The sequence below is a fragment of the Melanerpes formicivorus genome, unplaced genomic scaffold (genome assembly GCF_026170545.1).
Source record: "Melanerpes formicivorus ecotype bairdi unplaced genomic scaffold, bMelFor1.0.p_v2 SCAF_7, whole genome shotgun sequence".
NCBI lineage: Eukaryota > Metazoa > Chordata > Aves > Piciformes > Picidae > Melanerpes > Melanerpes formicivorus.
The window spans coordinates 24,791,950-24,808,166 of record NW_027142359.1 but is presented as its reverse complement, the minus strand read 5'-3'; the positions used below and the strand labels follow the sequence as shown (position 1 = coordinate 24,808,166).

The following is a 16,217-nucleotide window of genomic DNA, read 5'->3' as shown; positions in this document are numbered from 1 at the left end:
TTTGGGAGTACAGGGAAGTTGGGTGCTGCTCAGCTGTGCAGGTTGTCATTGTGGGGGGCTGCCAAGCAAGTGGGAACAGGGGCAAGCAGAAGGCTGTTTCATAACAGTACCCCCCAAAAGCAAGCTGCTAGGGGAGGCTGCAAGGGAGAGGGCACCCAGCTCTGCTTCCAGCTGTCACTTTGGAGCAGCAGTAGGAAAGAAGAGTAGGGACTGCTGGACCCTAGGAAATTATGTGATGTGGCCCCACATGGGGGGGAGCCTGTTAATGAGGAAATTTAAAGGGGCTTAAGGAATTACAAGGATTGATTTCAGTTAAAGCACATCGAAGCAGCCGGTCAGGGTAGGGATTAAGGCAATGCACTCACTGGCATAGAGTGCAATCCCAGTCCCATTAATTTAGCTGGGAAGAGGCTTTGTGCGTTTTTAATGTAATCAGGTTTTAAAAGGGATGTTGTGTTGGGCAGCCCAGGCTCTGGGATCTCCCCAGGCCCCAGCAGAGCAGGATCCTGGCTTCTTTGCCCTCAGTCTCTGCTCTCATCAGCTCCTTTATCTCTTTCTCAGTTGCTCCCTCTGGACAAGAGAACACAGAGGTTATGTGGAGCTTGGCCCTGTCCTGGCAAATAAGAAACATTTGCCCTTTGCTCATTGTCCAGTCCTGCCATCTGTCCTATTGGTCTCCTGGCTGGTGGACCTTGCCCTCACTCTGATGTGAGACTTGTTCAGCCAGCTGCCTGTGTGCCAAGTTCCTGGGGACCTGGCCAGCCCTTCTCTATTTCCCTCCCTCTTTCCCTCCCCTTTGCAAACCATGCATCTCCTTGGTGGTTTCCCACAGGCTCCCACCACCCAGAAGAGGAGATGCTTTCCTGGAGTTATTTCTGTGTGAGTGCTTGAGCTTGTGCTGATGGTAGGAGCAACCTCTGCAGACGCGTGAAGTCCTCCTGTTATTCTATTTGCAGTGCCAGCTTTTCCATGATGCCTGGCCATGACCTGGAGGGACAGGGACAAGAGGTAGTTTGGTCATCTTAGCGAGGTCAGCCCGGAGCTCTGCCTGTTGAGGAGAGACCTTCAGAGGTGTTGAATGATGAGTACGATAATGCCATCTCCTGCCGCTCCCTGGTGAGCTGTGACGCCAAACTCAAAACACTTTAGACCTGAAGCTGGACTTAACCTGCGGTCCTGGTCTTAGAAGGAAATGCTGTCTCTCTCTTCTGTGACCATCCCTCAACTCTGAACGTCTTCCTTTGAAAAACTGACCTTCTGCACTAAGGGTCAAAGGATCAAATGGGTTGAGAACAACGGGCCCTCCTTTTCCTTGCAGAGGATTCTTTGGTATATTTTTAAATGCCAGGACACGAAACAGTAAATCCCTCCTGCAAACAGCCCTGACTGCTGTCCAAGCCAGCCAGTTAAAGGGTTAACTGTAACTGGATGCCTGAATGGCTGCCTTACTGATCCCGTGGAGGTAACTGAAAAGACATGATGCATCTCTTACCCCTGCCCATCCTGTTGCTGTCTACCTCGTCCAGCAAGCCTTTCAGCTTGCTGCAGTGACCCCTCTTCCCTCCTGCCCTTCCCTTGCCTCTCCGCATCCTGCAGACCCTGTTTCTATCCCTCACTTTCTCCTGTGTCCTGTCTTGGAAGCCCTCACCTAGAGACTGCTGTTCCATGAGAGACAAGCTCCTTGCTCATAGTGCAGCATCCCTGTCCCCTGTATGCTCTGATTTTTCTGCTGCAGTCCCTTGATCTCAGGCATCAGAGAGAAATCCGAGCAGCATTGCGGTAATGCATGTCACACCTCTTGCTGAGAAATTCGTGAGCTTGCTAGAACAAACAGTTCAGGGAAGATAAAGGTTGATGGTAGGAGGCATCAGGAAAGGTACCAGAAAGCTCCTGTAATGGAACTCAGTGTCCGTTTGAGTCCATCCAGCATGCTCAGCCAGGAGCACGGCTCCTTGCACACAGTCTTTCTGTGCTGATAGCTGAGGCTTATGTAGCACTGCATCCTGAGACCACCAGCCATGGGGCCAGAGTTTGAGGCTCAACTATTCTGGTGATTGAAGAGCTCCAGGGTATTTTTTGTGTGTGTGTGCTGGTTAAATGCTGCGAGCTGCCTGTGCTGTGCCAGGGAGACACTCGTTGCATTTAATTAACATTTAATTTGCTTTAAGATTACATTAAAATGTGCAATAATAGAAATTCTCTGAAGGGCAGGAGGAGAAGGAAATGGGTGTGCTACAGACTGGCTCGGTTGCTGGTGCTGAAGTATTTTGCAAGATTACATATGGAAGGGGGGGAAAAAAAATACTGTACTTCCCTCTGCAGTCACAGAAAGTCTTTGACATCTGCTTGACAGCAGGGCTTGGAGAAGGGCTTGCTCTAGCTTGGAGGTGGGTCCAACCAGCTGACAGGTGGAGACTGGGTTGCTAAAACCTCCCCCCGTGGTCTGGAAGAAAGAATGGCCTGATATGGTGTCCAGGGAATCTGGTAGAAGAGATGCCCTTGGGCTGGAGAGGCAAATCATAGGCTCTGCCCTTCTGGAGGTGATAGAAACCCATTACCCAGTGCCTGTATGGTTTTTGGGAGGAGATGGTGCCGGTCCTGAGCAGTGCATGTGTGTGTTGTGTGACCCTCTCCCTTTGTATCCCTCCCCATCCCAGGGTTATGTAACGGAGGATGCTGCGGATGTGCCAGCTACCCCAGGAAGGGGCTGGCAAGGACGTGAGGGGCTGGCAGAGGAGCAAAGGCTCTGAGGCTGGTTTGAAATTTAGAGGAAAAAAAGCAATAAAGCTATTTTCTGCCTGGGTAAGCTTGTCAGGGAAGAGGCAGTTTTAGTCTGCTTATGTAACCCTGATCTAAAGAAGCTCTGTGGGATCGATCCTGGCCAGGGTCCTATGGCTCTGCAGCACAGGCTCGCCTTGCAAGTGTCTTACTCCCTCTCTTCTCCCTCCAGTCCCACCTTGCCCTCGAGACCTGGTATTTCAGCTGTTTCTGGTGCTGGTGGATCATGCTGGCTGATTTCTGGTATTGCTGCCCTTTGCTGTCCTCCCACACCTGAGGAGAGCAGGTCTTTCCAAGAAACCATCCCAAAGCACAACCTTTAACTGTCTTTTTGCCAGTTGGAGCAGCTGAATGACTGGTGTGGGTGAGCCTTCAGCTGCTCCATCCTTAGAGTCTGCTTGACATCTTCCTGGAGACAGTTCAGGGTCCCTCCCACACATGAGGGAACCAAGGACACAGAGCCACTGAGGTTTTTTTGGTTGTGGTTGTGTTTTGGTTTTGTTGGTTTTGGGTTGGTTTTTTTTGGCCACTCTGGCTAGACTTATAATCAGCATCTTCTTTGGTTTTCCCTTGCTCACACCCCTGCTCCCTCACATCGACCACAGGAACAGAGGGATGAGGACTCGCCTGGGCTGCCTGTCTCACAAATCAGACTCATATAATGATTTCACAGCTATTCTTCCGGACAAGCCCAACCGGGCTTTGAAGTGAGTATAGCTGCAGCATCCCGCCCCAACCCCATTTCTGTCCTTCCCTGCCCTGCCCCACCACCCCCTTCTAGTATTGTCTTCCTTTTATTGTCCTTTGTATAAACTTTGACCAGTTCTTCTAGCCACAAGGAAGGAGGAAACCAAAACAGCACTGGTCCAGCTGGAGCAGCCTCAGAGGATACCTGGATGGTTGATATGAGTTCTCTTGTGAGACAGAACATGTGTGTGGTCCCCACTGCTGTACGTGGGACATGTCAGCGTGTGTCTGAGGACATAATTTACCCCTCTGTCATTGTAAATCACAGTCTGAGCTGTTGACTCAGTACAAGAAGTGATCAGCAGTTTCAGGTCACAGTCCTCTTCAGCTAAGCCTTGCTATTAGACACGACCAAAAAGTCCTGGGTTAGTTTGCACAATGCTTAAGGTAGATGCTTAAGAGTCCTGATTTGAGATGAGCTGGATGGGATTCATCTGATTACAAATCACACTGCTTACGTCTGAGCTAAGACTTTAACCTTCCCCTGAAAGCCAGGAAAGAGAAATAAACACTTCTGCAGAGGTGGGTTTCATCTCGCTTGACTTTTGGCTTTTGCAATGTAAATGTCTACATCTGAACTCGTTCCCTGGGCTTCTGCTGCTTAGAGGCAATGAGGAAAAATTGGTCCCTTTTCAGATGTGATTCATCTGGCCCATTTTACCCACCTACCTGGGGATTTGAGATGAAGAGAGTCAAGTTCCTGAAGTCCCCTGGTATCACCTCACTGTTTCTAAAGGGAGCCCAGGGTGACGTACTCACATGGAGACCTCTACACTGCAGACCTCCAAAGCTAAGCGAGAATTCCAGCCTCCCTCAGTGTCCTTGTCAAACAGCCCCAGAGGGGATCAGTAGCCATGGGCTGTCTGTAACTTGCCTCTTCCTTTCATTCCAGAAGACTGTCAACAGAAGAAGCAACGAGATGGGCAGATTCTTTTGATGTCCTCTTGTCCCATAAATGTGAGTAGAGATCAAATTCTACTTCTTTTTCCCCCTTGTGCCCTCAATATTGGTTGTAAGTAAGGCAAAGTCTGTGTTGGAGCAGTCCCTTGGACACAGGAATTGTCCCTTGGGTAGCTGCTTGATACCCATTAGGCAACAGCCACATTTATTTACAGGCAAGACTTGTCCTATTGTTATAAGGCAAGAGAGTGAGTTTCTGTGGGTTCCTTTCCTGGCATTACTCCTGACTGGGTCACAACAACTGCCAAAGCCATCACCCCAAGATCTAGCCTTGTCCAGCTCCTGGACATGCAATGGAGCCAGGAGCCCAAGGCTGTAGCAGTGTGTACCACCCATCAGCTTGTGCCCCTGGGTCCATTCTTTCTGCACAGGCAAATGGCAGGTTCTCAGCTCACTAAAGCCCCCTGAGATCCACAACGGTGACTTCTCGTCCTCCAGCTGCTCTTCTGTGCAGCTACGCTGTGCCAAAGCGTGGCTTTTGCTGGGAATGCTACAACACAACAGTGTGCATGGTTCAGTAACCTTGAACAACTTGCTCTGTGACAGAGAAATCATGCGTGGTAGCCCGTAGCAGAATCTAATTTACAGTTACCAAAGCAAACCTGGAGATTTCACGTCCAGCCACCTTATGCAAACATCTAATGGGTGCACCTCGCTCCCTTCAAGAGATCAATCGTATCAGGTCTGCTCAGCAGACATCCTTCTGCCTCACCAACGTTGCCACGCTGAGAAATCCTACACAAGGCTGCCAAGTTCACAGCAGCACAGGTTCACTAATGTGTTTCTGTTGGGGAATAAACCAAGAGCGAGGCAGGGCTGCGGAAAAGTCAATGTGGGCGGCGAACTGTTCCGTTGCAATAAGGCCCTGTCTGGCTTGCTTTAGAGAATCAGGGTTTTCAGCCCTTGTATTTCAAAACATAAATCGAGGAGTTATATTATTGCATTAAATTAAGTGTAATTTTGCTGGGTTTCTACTGAGATGACAACAGTTTTGGCAGGGAATTAAGTGACAACTTTAAACAAGCCGGCTGTCCAAGGCAGAAAAAGCAGTATGTAATTTTAGCAGCAGTATCTCGTTGAGATCATTGCTCCTGCAGCCAGTAAGGGGGGAAAAAATAATAAATGGAAAAAAAAACCAACCTATGGTGTAGCTGGGTATGGCTAAGGGAGAACGTTCCTTTTGTGCAAATTCCAAACAAGAAGGGGAAAATGCACCAAAGAGACTATGAAGTGCCTAGGGAGAGGGGGGGTGGGGAGGAGGGAGAACAGGATATTCACATCAGTGTTACTGCTCTGTACTCCAGCCCTTGTTCTTCCTTCATCAGTTTAAAAGCTGAAATTTCCCTTATTAGATACAGACTGCAGCTCTGGATGAGGGCATTGAGTCTATCATCAGTATCCCTTCAGATACTGTGGCCTTCCAGTATCTAAAGGGGGCCTACAGGAAGGCTGGGGAAGGACTTCTCAGGATCTTAGGTAGTGACAGGCCTAGGGGGAATGGAATGAAGCTGGAGGTGGGGAGATTCAGGCTAGATGTGAGGAGGAGGTTCTTCACCATGAGAGTGGTGAAACCCTGGAATGGGTTGTCCAGGGAGGTGGTCGAGGCCCCGTCCCTGGAGGTGTTTAAGAGCAGGCTGGATGAGGCTCTGTCCAGCCTGATCTAGTGTGGGGTGTCCCTGCCCGTGGCAGGGGGGTTGGAACTAGATGATCCTTGTGGTCCCTTCCAACCCTGAATGAATGATACTAAATTTGCTGATGACACCAAGCTGGGGACAGGAGTTGATCTGCTAGAGGGTGGAGAGGCTCTGCAGAGAGACCTCGACAGGCTGGACAGATGGGCAGAATCCAATGGCATGAGATTTAACACATCCAATTGCTGGGTTCTGCACATTGGCCACAACAACCCCATGCAGTGCTACAGGCTGGGGTCAGAGTGGCTGGAGAGCAGCCAGGCAGAGAGGGACCTGGGGGTGCTGGTTGATGGTAGGATGAACATGAGCCTGCAGTGTGCCCAGGCGGCCAGGAGGGCCAATGGCATCCTGGCCTGCATCAAGAACAGTGTGGCCAGCAGGAGCAGGGAGGTCATTCTGCCCCTGTACACTGCACTGGTTAGGCCACACCTCGAGTACTGTGTCCAGTTCTGGGCCCCTCAGTTTAGGAAGGATGTTGAGTTGCTGGAACGAGTCCAGAGAAGGGCAACGAAGTTGGTGAGGGGCTTGGAACACAAGCCCTATGAGGAGAGACTGAGGGAGCTGGGACTGCTTAGCCTGGAGAGGAGGAGACTCAGGGGTGACCTTATTGCTCTCTACAACTACCTGAAGGGGGGTTGTAAACAGGCATAGGTTGGTCTCTTCTCCCAGGCAGCCAGTACCAGAACAAGAGGACACAGTCTCAGGCTGCGCCAGGGGAAGTTCAGGCTGGAGGTCAGGAGGAAGTTTTACACGGAGAGTGATTGCCCATTGGAATGGGCTGCCCGGGGAGGTGGTGGAGTCACCGCCACTGGAGGTGTTCAGGAGGAGACTTGACAGGGTGCTTGGTTACATGGGTTAGTTGATTAGGTGGTGTTGGATGATAGGTTGGACGTGATGATCTTGAAGGTCTCTTCCAACCTGGTTTATTCTAAAAGTGCTTTGGTTACAAAAGGCAGTGGATTTTCACTCATCTGTGCGCTGACCTCACACAGGCTGCCCCCTCTTCGGCTGACTGCTGCGACTGCCGAATCAAACCTTAGCTCAATTATTTCATCCCTCAGCCTCCACGAGAGGCTCTGCTTTTATTAATAAATTAGCCTTACAGAGTGATAAATAAATTATCAGGATTTTTCATTCCTGATCCCCCGTCTCTAGAACGGAAAGTAATTCTGATAACTCCCTGGCACCTAATGAAAAATATTCAGTTCCTAATAGCAACAGAAGGTGATCTTTAAAATGTAAATTAATCTTTTTCTCTTTTTTTTTTTTTATCAGCAGTCACAGTGACATTGCCTGGTGGTTGGTGACAAAATATATATATATATACTGCCTGGAGGAGGAGGAAGGTCATTCTGCCCCTGTATTCAGCACTGGTTAGGTCACACCTTGAGTCCTGTGTCCAGTTCTGGGCTCCTCAGTTTAGGAAAGATGTTGACTTGCTCGAAGGTGTCCAGAGAAGGGCAACAAAGCTGGGGAGGGGTTTGGAGCACAAGCCTTATGAGGAGAGGCTGAGGGAGCTGGGGTTGCTTAGCCTGGAGAAGAGGAGGCTCAAGGGAGACCTTATTGCTGTCTACAACTACCTGAAGGGAGGTTGTAGCCGGGGGGGGGGGGCTGGTCTCTTCTCCCAGGCAACCAGCACCAGAACAAGAGGACACAGTCTCAAACTGCACCAGGGGAGGTTTAGGTTGGATGTGAGGAAGAAGTTCTTCACACAAAGAGTGATTGGCCATTGGAATGTGCTGCCCAGGGAGGTGGTGGAGTCACCATCCCTGGAGGTGTTTAGGAAGAGACTGGATGGGGTGCTTGGTGCCATGGTTTAGTTGATTAGATGGTGCTGGGTGATAGGTTGGACTTGATGCCCTCAAAAGTCTCTTCCAACCTGGTCTGGTCTATTCTATTCTATTCTATTCTATTCTATTCTATTCTATTCTATTCTATTCTATTCTATTCTATTCTATTCTATTCTATTCTATATATTTGTTGTTTGATAAATTGCTTTCTAAAGGAATATATTACAACTGCTCTGCACCTGAAGTTTCTGGAATTGCTAGCCTGGCAGTCAAGCCTTGGAATGATGCAAATACCACAAAGCTCTGTTGAAACAAAAGTGTTATTTTAGTTCCACTGGTTTGAAGGAGAGAAGAGTGTATATCCATAAAAGGAATTGTGCTGTGCTTTTGCTTATGTGTACCTGTGTCCAAACCACAGAGGGACTGCCAAATGTCTGCTATGAAAGCAGAACAAAGAGTGGCACTTGTGCTGTTAGACATGTGCTGATGATAGACAGGTAAAGGGAATCTTGTGCTTTATCTGACCAAAATTGGAGAGTAATAAAAGCAGTGCCTGGCCTGCATCTGTCTGCAGTGAAGCTGCCAGCCAATATGCTACTTTTCGTGCCAAAAGAAGGACAGAACACTTTCAGTCTAATTCCCCTGTGACTGCTCAGGTGAACAGCATTAGCCAGGGTGAAAAAGAATTCATGCCTGGGGGCATGGGCTAAGCACCAGCTGGGCCCAGGGAGAATTTCCCCTGGGGCTCACAGCATCAGCAGGTAGAGCACTTCTGCTTGACACATCTGTCACAAACTCTTTCTTCCCTAGATGGACAGTTCCTCTGTTTTTGAAGGAGACTCATGCTGATTGCAGGGGCTTGAGTGGGGCTTTCTGTTAAGCCAGATGTGATGGTGGTTTTTGGTAGCTTCCAGCCAATGTGTCCTTTGGGGAATAAACCTCAAGTAGCACTCAGGAGCTGGATGTAGCAGCTGAAAATTGGGCAGTCTTTGGAGGGTAGTATTGCAAGGGGTTGGACAGGGGCAAAAACAGTTTGAAAGAGCAAGGAAGTGGATCATATCTGCCTAAAAGACTCAGTGATGTGCCAAGGTGAGCAGCCTGCTCCTGTACACTCAGAACTGCTACTCTTCGTGGGAGAAGCAAACAACCTGTACTCTTCCACTTCCTATTTTCATGAGTGTCCAAATGGCAGTGTCCTGAGCATTAGATAGGCTCTGTGGAGGGTGTCATTATGCTCATTTTGGTCAAGCATCATTTGAAGTGTGCTGGCCCTGTGGAACCCGCCCTTCCCTCTCCCCTGATTGTTATAATGATTGACCTCTGTAGGCAGTGTTAGATCCTGACATGCTGCTGCCTGGCAGTATCTTGAGTGGAGGATTGAAAACCTCTGGCTTTAGAAGCAGTTGCATTTTTCCAGGGATTCCCAGGCTGGGCCACAGTCCTGTATAGAGTGGCTTGATTTGAATTAATTCCCTGGTCAGTTAAAGAATAATTTGTGTTGCCATTAGCAAGAGCCTGTGAGTAGGAAAGGCAGAAAGCTGGTTTCTGCCACACTTTCCTTTTGCACTGGCATTGGGAGTTCAGCATCCCTCAGCCTAGTTCTTGTAGAGAAACTGGTGCTGACTAGTAGGCTGCAGCTCAGCTCTCTTTCATTGACAGCCCCAGGTGAATAGGTCAATGCAATACCCTGCTTGGTTTTGCTAATGGGTGAAGCAAGTCAGCTTGAAACCACAGGGTCAGCCAGTCAGTCGCCTTTTTTACAGCAGCAGCCTTGTCTGAGCTCACTGCCAGAGATGCAAGCATGGAGTAGCAGCGCTCCCTTGGGCCACAGCTTCTGAGAGAGGCAAGAAACAGGAGAGAGGAGTATGATCTTGCTTTCAGTAGGGAGATGAGAGAGTAAGAGATGGATCATATGTAGGATGCTCCCTTGGGTGCTCAGGGAGCAAAACCAGTGGTTTGAGCACGCTAGATTTTGGCATCTTTCCCCATTTCGTGGCAGCAATGACTCCCAGGGAAGTGGGGCTCAGTGTGGTCCACAGAGTGTGTGCACACATGAGAGTAACTGAGGAGCAATCCCTGCTCTGTACCCATGCCCAGGAGGTGCAGACTGGTCAGCCAGATGGAGATTTCTCTTGACAGGCTGCTGGAGGGAAACACAAGCAATGGCATGTCTCATTCTGCATCCCTTGCGGGGCTGGACACAGGGCTTGTCATTTGTCCAGAATCCAGCAGGACAGTCTGTCCTCAGCCCTTAGTCACTTTTCAACAAAGCATCCCAGGCAACAACCCTTTGTGCTGAGTTTCCAGTTTTGCATCAAGGGTAATGTTTTTTATTTTTATGTGTTCTGTTTTGTTTTGTTTTGTTTCCCCTCCTCCACCCATGTTTTGTGATCTCTCTGCTCTTCTGCCCAAACTTTGTTGTTGCCCTCCTCCTACTGTTGTCTACACATTGCTCCTCTTCCTACACAGCACAGGAATATCCCAGCCTACTCCTAGTTCTTTCTAAGCCAGAATAGCATTACCATTAGCATTGTGCTGGTGACAGGCAGCTCACACTCATGCAGCAGTGCTAAGCAGCAGTGAGAGCGTGCACAAATGCTGTACAGAGCATTGTGGCCTTGTCTCTTTAACCCTGGACCCAACATGCTCCACAGAGCTAATCCATTCATCTACCAGCCATAAGGGCTCTACCTTTATTGCCTACATGAAGTGCTGATCACCCTGGTGGTGTGAAATGCATGCATTAAAGTAATGATTGTTGATTGCTTTTTCACTCTGACAGTGGCTAATGCCTGGTTATTGCGCTGTCTGCCTGAATGATTTAAGCCACTAATCTCCACTCTTCCCCATGCTGCTGGAGTTAAGACCTGTTGTGTTTTGTGCTAGCCAGTTTAGTCCTTTCCTCTACTGCCTTCCTTGCTGGAAAGGACTCACTCATAGAACCATGGAATGGTAGGGGTGGGAAGGAGCCTCTAGACATCATTGAGTCAAATCCCCCTGCCAAAGCAGGATCACCCAGAGCATGTCACACAGGAACGCATCCAGACAGGTCCTGAAATTTTCTAGAGAAGGAGACTCCACAAACTCCCAGGGCAGCCTGGTCCAGTGGTCCCACACTCTCACAGTAAAGAAGTTTTTCCTCATCTTGAGATGGAACTTCCTGTATTCCAGTTTGTGTCCACTCTCCATGGCCTGAAGAACAATATTTGACTAGGACATCAGGAGCATCTGGGTCCCTGTCCTCACACAGACATTGATCTGCCTCAGGTGACCTGCAGGGTCATAGCTGCAAGGTCTTGAGATGGGGTGATGCACAAATACTTGCACAATCCTTCCTGACAATCCTCTTGTGCATTCCCTTGGTGTATTTGAGTGGAGAGCAGAACATTTTGAAGTTGACATTTATAATGCAAAAGTAAAAAGCAAATGTCTTCTGCTCCTCTTTCAGACACTTGACACTCTGCTCTTGACAGTAGACCTCAGTTTCTTTGCCTTAACCCTATCTGCTCCATCAGCACTGATTTCCTTCTTTGGCTTCAAACTGGTCTCACTACTCTTGGGTCAAATTCCTGAGTAAGTGTCCAACAGTTGTCTTGCATCTGTACCAGCACATCTCTGTCTTCTTGGATAGCTGTGTCTTTAGGAGATCTGCTGCTGCTGCATCTGAAGACTTCTAATTCTGCTTTCAATTTCCATGCTTTTTTGGGTAAAGCATCCCTTTGGAACTGAACTTCTCAGATGCTTCTACCATCTTCCAGAATATTTCTGGAGGCTCACCCAAGAGGTGATGCTCTCCTGCTCATATCACACTGTGACCCAGTGCTGGCTGCCCCGGCAAAAGAGCTGTCCAGTTGGGTGGGGTGAGCTTGGAAACATTGATCCTTCATGAGCGATGTTTCCTTGATAGCCATCAAGGAGATGTGCAGGAGGAGATGAAAGTCAGCATGCAGGTCAAATTCCAGGCCAGCCCCCACACCTAACTGCCCTCCTGCCCCTTCAATCAGATTTGTCATTGTTCCATGGAAACCCTGTGAGCAGTGGTATACTATTGTGCTGTCCTGTGGGCTCCCATCTCTAAACTCCGTCTGCCAGGCACAGCTGTACATCCTGGCAGGCAGTCAAAGGCTAAAGATTAAATCTGTGGTGAGCCAAGCAGCCTCAAGTCAAGGATGACCTCTTCTGTGTCCAAAGCCTTCTCTGCAAGGTCCTCCCAGGTCCAGCCTCGTCATTCCCAGCTCCTCAAAGCCTGTGAGGAGGGCACAACAGCAACACATAAAAGTGGAGAACAGCCAGGCATTATTATTTATCTCTCTTGCTGTCTAAACTTATTTTGAGATAAAAAGGAGCTGATTGACGTAAGAGCAGGAGGCAGAGCATATGGAAACCTCCTGGTCTCAAGAGGGACCTGCTGCAGCTGCTCTCCAGGGCAGGGCTGAAGCCAACGCCTTTCTCACCTCATCAATCATGACGTCCTCTCCTTCTAGCAGATATTATATTCTGCAGATACTCGGTTTGCCACGCAAAGCTGCTGCTTCTGCAAGTGATCCTCTGTCAGTGCTGGGGCCCTGGGGCTGCTGTAGAGGAAAAAGGGGGGGTGGAAAAAAGACCAGGACAGAGAAAGGGGAGCAAGACCTCTGGGGGGGTCACACAGCAGAGGCTGTATAGTCCTAGCAGTGTGTTTGAGTGCTGGAATATTTAATGTCAGACAGGATGGCATACAGAATGACATACAGCTCAGGGAACTGCTGCTATCCCCATTTTGTACTTTCTTCTCTCCGAGACCTGTCAGCCTCCTGTTGTGTCCTTTCAATTTCCTCCTGCAAAGCATCTCTGCTGTTTACTTAAGTCCTCCCCTTGCTCCCACACAGGCCCTGTGAATTTTATAGGCATTAAGGGGGGGGATACAGGTTTTGAAATCTTTTTCTGTCCCCTAGATTTCAGGGAGAGAACCAGCCCTAAAGCAGCTCTCTCGTTCACCACACTTATCCTCTTGAGAGAGGCTCAAAGCAGCCGTGGGTAGCATGATCCTGATGAGTAGCCTGCTCCTGGAGATGCCCTAGGCACTCTCTGCTCTGCAGGCTTCTCCAGGGCTAAAGTCACATCATTGTCTCGGCTCTGAACCCACAATTTGCACTAATTGCTCTGCAGTGCTCACGGACAAGAGCCCTCACTTTGCCGGCAATAGTAGTTTGAAGCTTGATCATCTGCTAGAAGGGCATTAATTAAGAAGTGGCAGGACATGTTGATATGATACAGCTATTTCTCACCCTGCTGGGGCTGACAGAAGCAAGCATGGCTGGGGTAGGACATAGTTCAGCTGCCGATTGCCGTGCTCTTTGCAAGGCAGGCTGCTGGTGGAGCACTCAGTGCAGAGCCCAGTAATGAAGGAGCTTTGAGAAGCACAGAGTGGAGAGGTTCAGCCTGTAGTTCAGTTTGTTTGCTCTTAATATCTTTTCTGCCTTTCCCTTGGAGAATCTGGACAGTCAAACATCTCTGTTGCCTTCTACACAGCCGGATATAGAGTTGTCAGTTGCTGCTCAATATTTGGCTCTATTTCTTAGGACTTGAGGCTCAGGACCTAGGACTAAAAAAATCTCCATGCCCCGAGCTGTTACCAGAAACAAGAGAAGCAGGAATAAGATTAGGACACACCAGGGGGGGAAAGGGCAGTGTTCCATTGCTGTTTCCCCTCACATACCAGGTACAGGAAAGGACAAAAGGGAGTTTGTGATGGATCCCACGGCATGGCTAGCCCCTGTCCCTTGTGAAACTGGGTGTGCTGAGAACGCATGAGAATGACCCACACCAAGCATCAGGCACCACCCCTTGAGTTCTGACTGAGCTCCCATGCTCCCTGCCACTGGAGGAAGGAGGACAGGCAGCACTGCCAAGACCTTGCACAGCAGAAGGGGAGCAGGTGGAGCTGCAAGCCTTGCAGGAGTTCAGGTCCTCCAAACCTTTGTCAGCCTTTGTCTATCCCTGCTGGGCACACATGCACTTGTTCCTCTCATCCTTTCAGGGAGTATGACCTTGCCAAGTGCATTCCCAATTCCCTAAATATTTTTAAACACTTGCTTGGAAGCAGCCAGCAGTGACTCAGGAGGTTTCCAGTCATGAGCTACAAATACTCAGACCCTACAGGAAAAGACCAGAAAAAGTTAGAAACATGTTACTGGAAAGAAAGAAAAAAAAAAGAAATAAATGAAATTAGGAACCAGATTTATCCCAAGGCTAAAGGAAGGAGAAAGAGCATGTGTGAAACCTTCAGCTCCTTCAACTCTGCCGGTACCATTCAGAGAAAGGAAATAAAAAGCAATAGCTGTGTCCAAAAATACACCCAGGCAGGGGTTGAAGAGGACACAGATTGCCTAATAAATCTCTCCATATTTCTAATCTGCCCTGGCTGACTCAGATTACATTACTGAAATGTCACAATTGCTAAGCATTAACAAGTGATAAGAACACTTTTACCACCGACTAGACAAGCAGTAATTAGGCCACGTCCTTTCCTTCTCCCCTTTGTCGTAGCTGTAACAGTCAGCCTCTCCAAGATCCCTCCTCTGTTTAAATGAGAACTAAAAATACGACGCTAGGCAATAAAGCAAAGTGACAGAAAGCATAGGACACAAGTCCACAGATGCTGTGTTTTATTCAAGGTCTCTCTTAATGACACATAGGACGTTACAACCTGTTGCATTAACACGTACGAAAGTCTGCGGCAGAGAGACCCTGTTGTGGAAGCCTGGTGGTTTCCAGAAGAGCTTTAGAATAGAATAGAATAGAATAGAATAGAATAGACCAGGTTGGAAGAGACTTTTGAGATCATCTAGTCCAATTTATCATCCAACACTATATTATCAACTAAACCATGGCACTGAGCACCCCATCCAATATCTTCCTAAACACTATCAGGGATGGTGACTCCACCACCTCCCTGGGCAGCACAGTCCAATGACCAATCACTCTTTCTGTTATGTGAAGAACTTCTTCCTAACATCCAGCCTAAACCTCCCCTGGTGCAGCTTGAGACTGTGTCCTCTTGTTCTGGTGCTGGTTGCCTGGGAGAAGAGACCAACCCCCACCTGGCTACAACCTCCCTTCAGGGACTTGTAGAGAGCAATAAGGTTTGCCCTGAGCCTCCTCTTCTCCAGGCTAAGCAACCCCAGCTCCCTCAGCCTCTCCTCATAGGGCTTGTGCTCCAAATCCCTCCCCAGCTTTGCTGCCCTTCTCTGGACACCTTCGAGCAAGTCAACATCTTTCCTAATCTGAGTGGCCCAGAACTGGACACAGGACTCAAGGTGTGGCCTAACCAGTGCTGAGTACAGGGGCAGAATGACATCCCTGCTCCTGTTAGCCACACTGTTACTGATACAGGCCAGGATGCCATTGGCCTTCTTAGCCACCTGGGCACACTGCAGGCTCATGGCTCTCAAGGATCTCAAGGCTCAAGGATCTCAAAGAAACCTTTTGACATGGTAACTGGTAAAACACTCTTTCAGAGCAGCAGCAAATGATGCTTGGCTTTGTGGCAGCTCACAACAGTCCAGCTGGCACAATGGTGGAAGTTGTGGACGAGTCCTGGCACCACAGACCATGGGAGAAAAATCAAACAGTCTTTTGTAGGCAAGGTGGATGGAGTGACGTCTCCTCACCCCCTTTCTCCTCCCCTTGTGACTCCCCACATTTCTCTTGCAGATGGGCTGGCTGCTTTCCGTGCTTTCCTGAAGACAGAGTTCAGTGAGGAAAACCTGGAGTTCTGGCTCGCCTGCGAGGACTTCAAGAAGACGCGCTCGGCAGCCAAGCTGGCGGCCAAGGCGCAGCGGATCTTCGAGGAGTTCATTGACGTGCAGGCCCCACGAGAGGTTGGTATGACAGAGCCCGGGGGCACAGGCTGCAGGTCCATCTCCACAGGTTGGGGCCTTTGTACTGTGTCCAGTTCTGGGCCCCTCAGTTTAGGAAAGATGTTGAGTTACTGGAATGTGTCCAGAGAAGGGCAACAAAGCTGCGGAGGGGTTTGGAGCATAAGCCCTATGAGGAGAGGCTGAGGGAGCTGGGGTTGCTTAGCCTGGAGAAGAGGAGGCTCAGAGGAGACCTTATTGCTGTCCACAGCTACCTGAAGGGAGGTTGTAGCCAGGTTGGGGTTGATCTCTTCTCCCATGCAACCAGCACCATAACAAGAGGACACAGTCTCAAGCTGCACCAGGGGAGGTTTAGACTGGATGTTAGGAAGAAGTTCTTCACATAACAGAAA

At 49.2% G+C, this 16,217-nt stretch overlaps 1 protein-coding gene across 9 annotated transcripts in view; it reads left to right on the top strand.

Annotated features, from left to right (window-relative positions):
* RGS8 (regulator of G protein signaling 8) overlaps positions 1-16,217 on the top strand; it is a 52,243-nt gene that overhangs the window by 27,482 nt on the left and 8,544 nt on the right. For 3 of the 9 annotated variants that reach the window (XM_068141493.1, XM_068141492.1, XM_068141491.1), the window contains 4 exons: positions 957-1,462; positions 3,384-3,485; positions 4,418-4,482; positions 15,662-15,828. In XM_068141493.1, the coding sequence (XP_067997594.1) occupies positions 1,437-1,462; positions 3,384-3,485; positions 4,418-4,482; positions 15,662-15,828 (360 nt within the window). In that variant the 5' untranslated portion in view covers positions 957-1,436. The remainder of the gene's footprint in view (positions 1-956; positions 1,463-3,383; positions 3,486-4,417; positions 4,483-15,661; positions 15,829-16,217) is intronic. The other 6 variants (XM_068141494.1, XM_068141488.1, XM_068141490.1 and 3 more) reach the window with 4 other exon arrangements.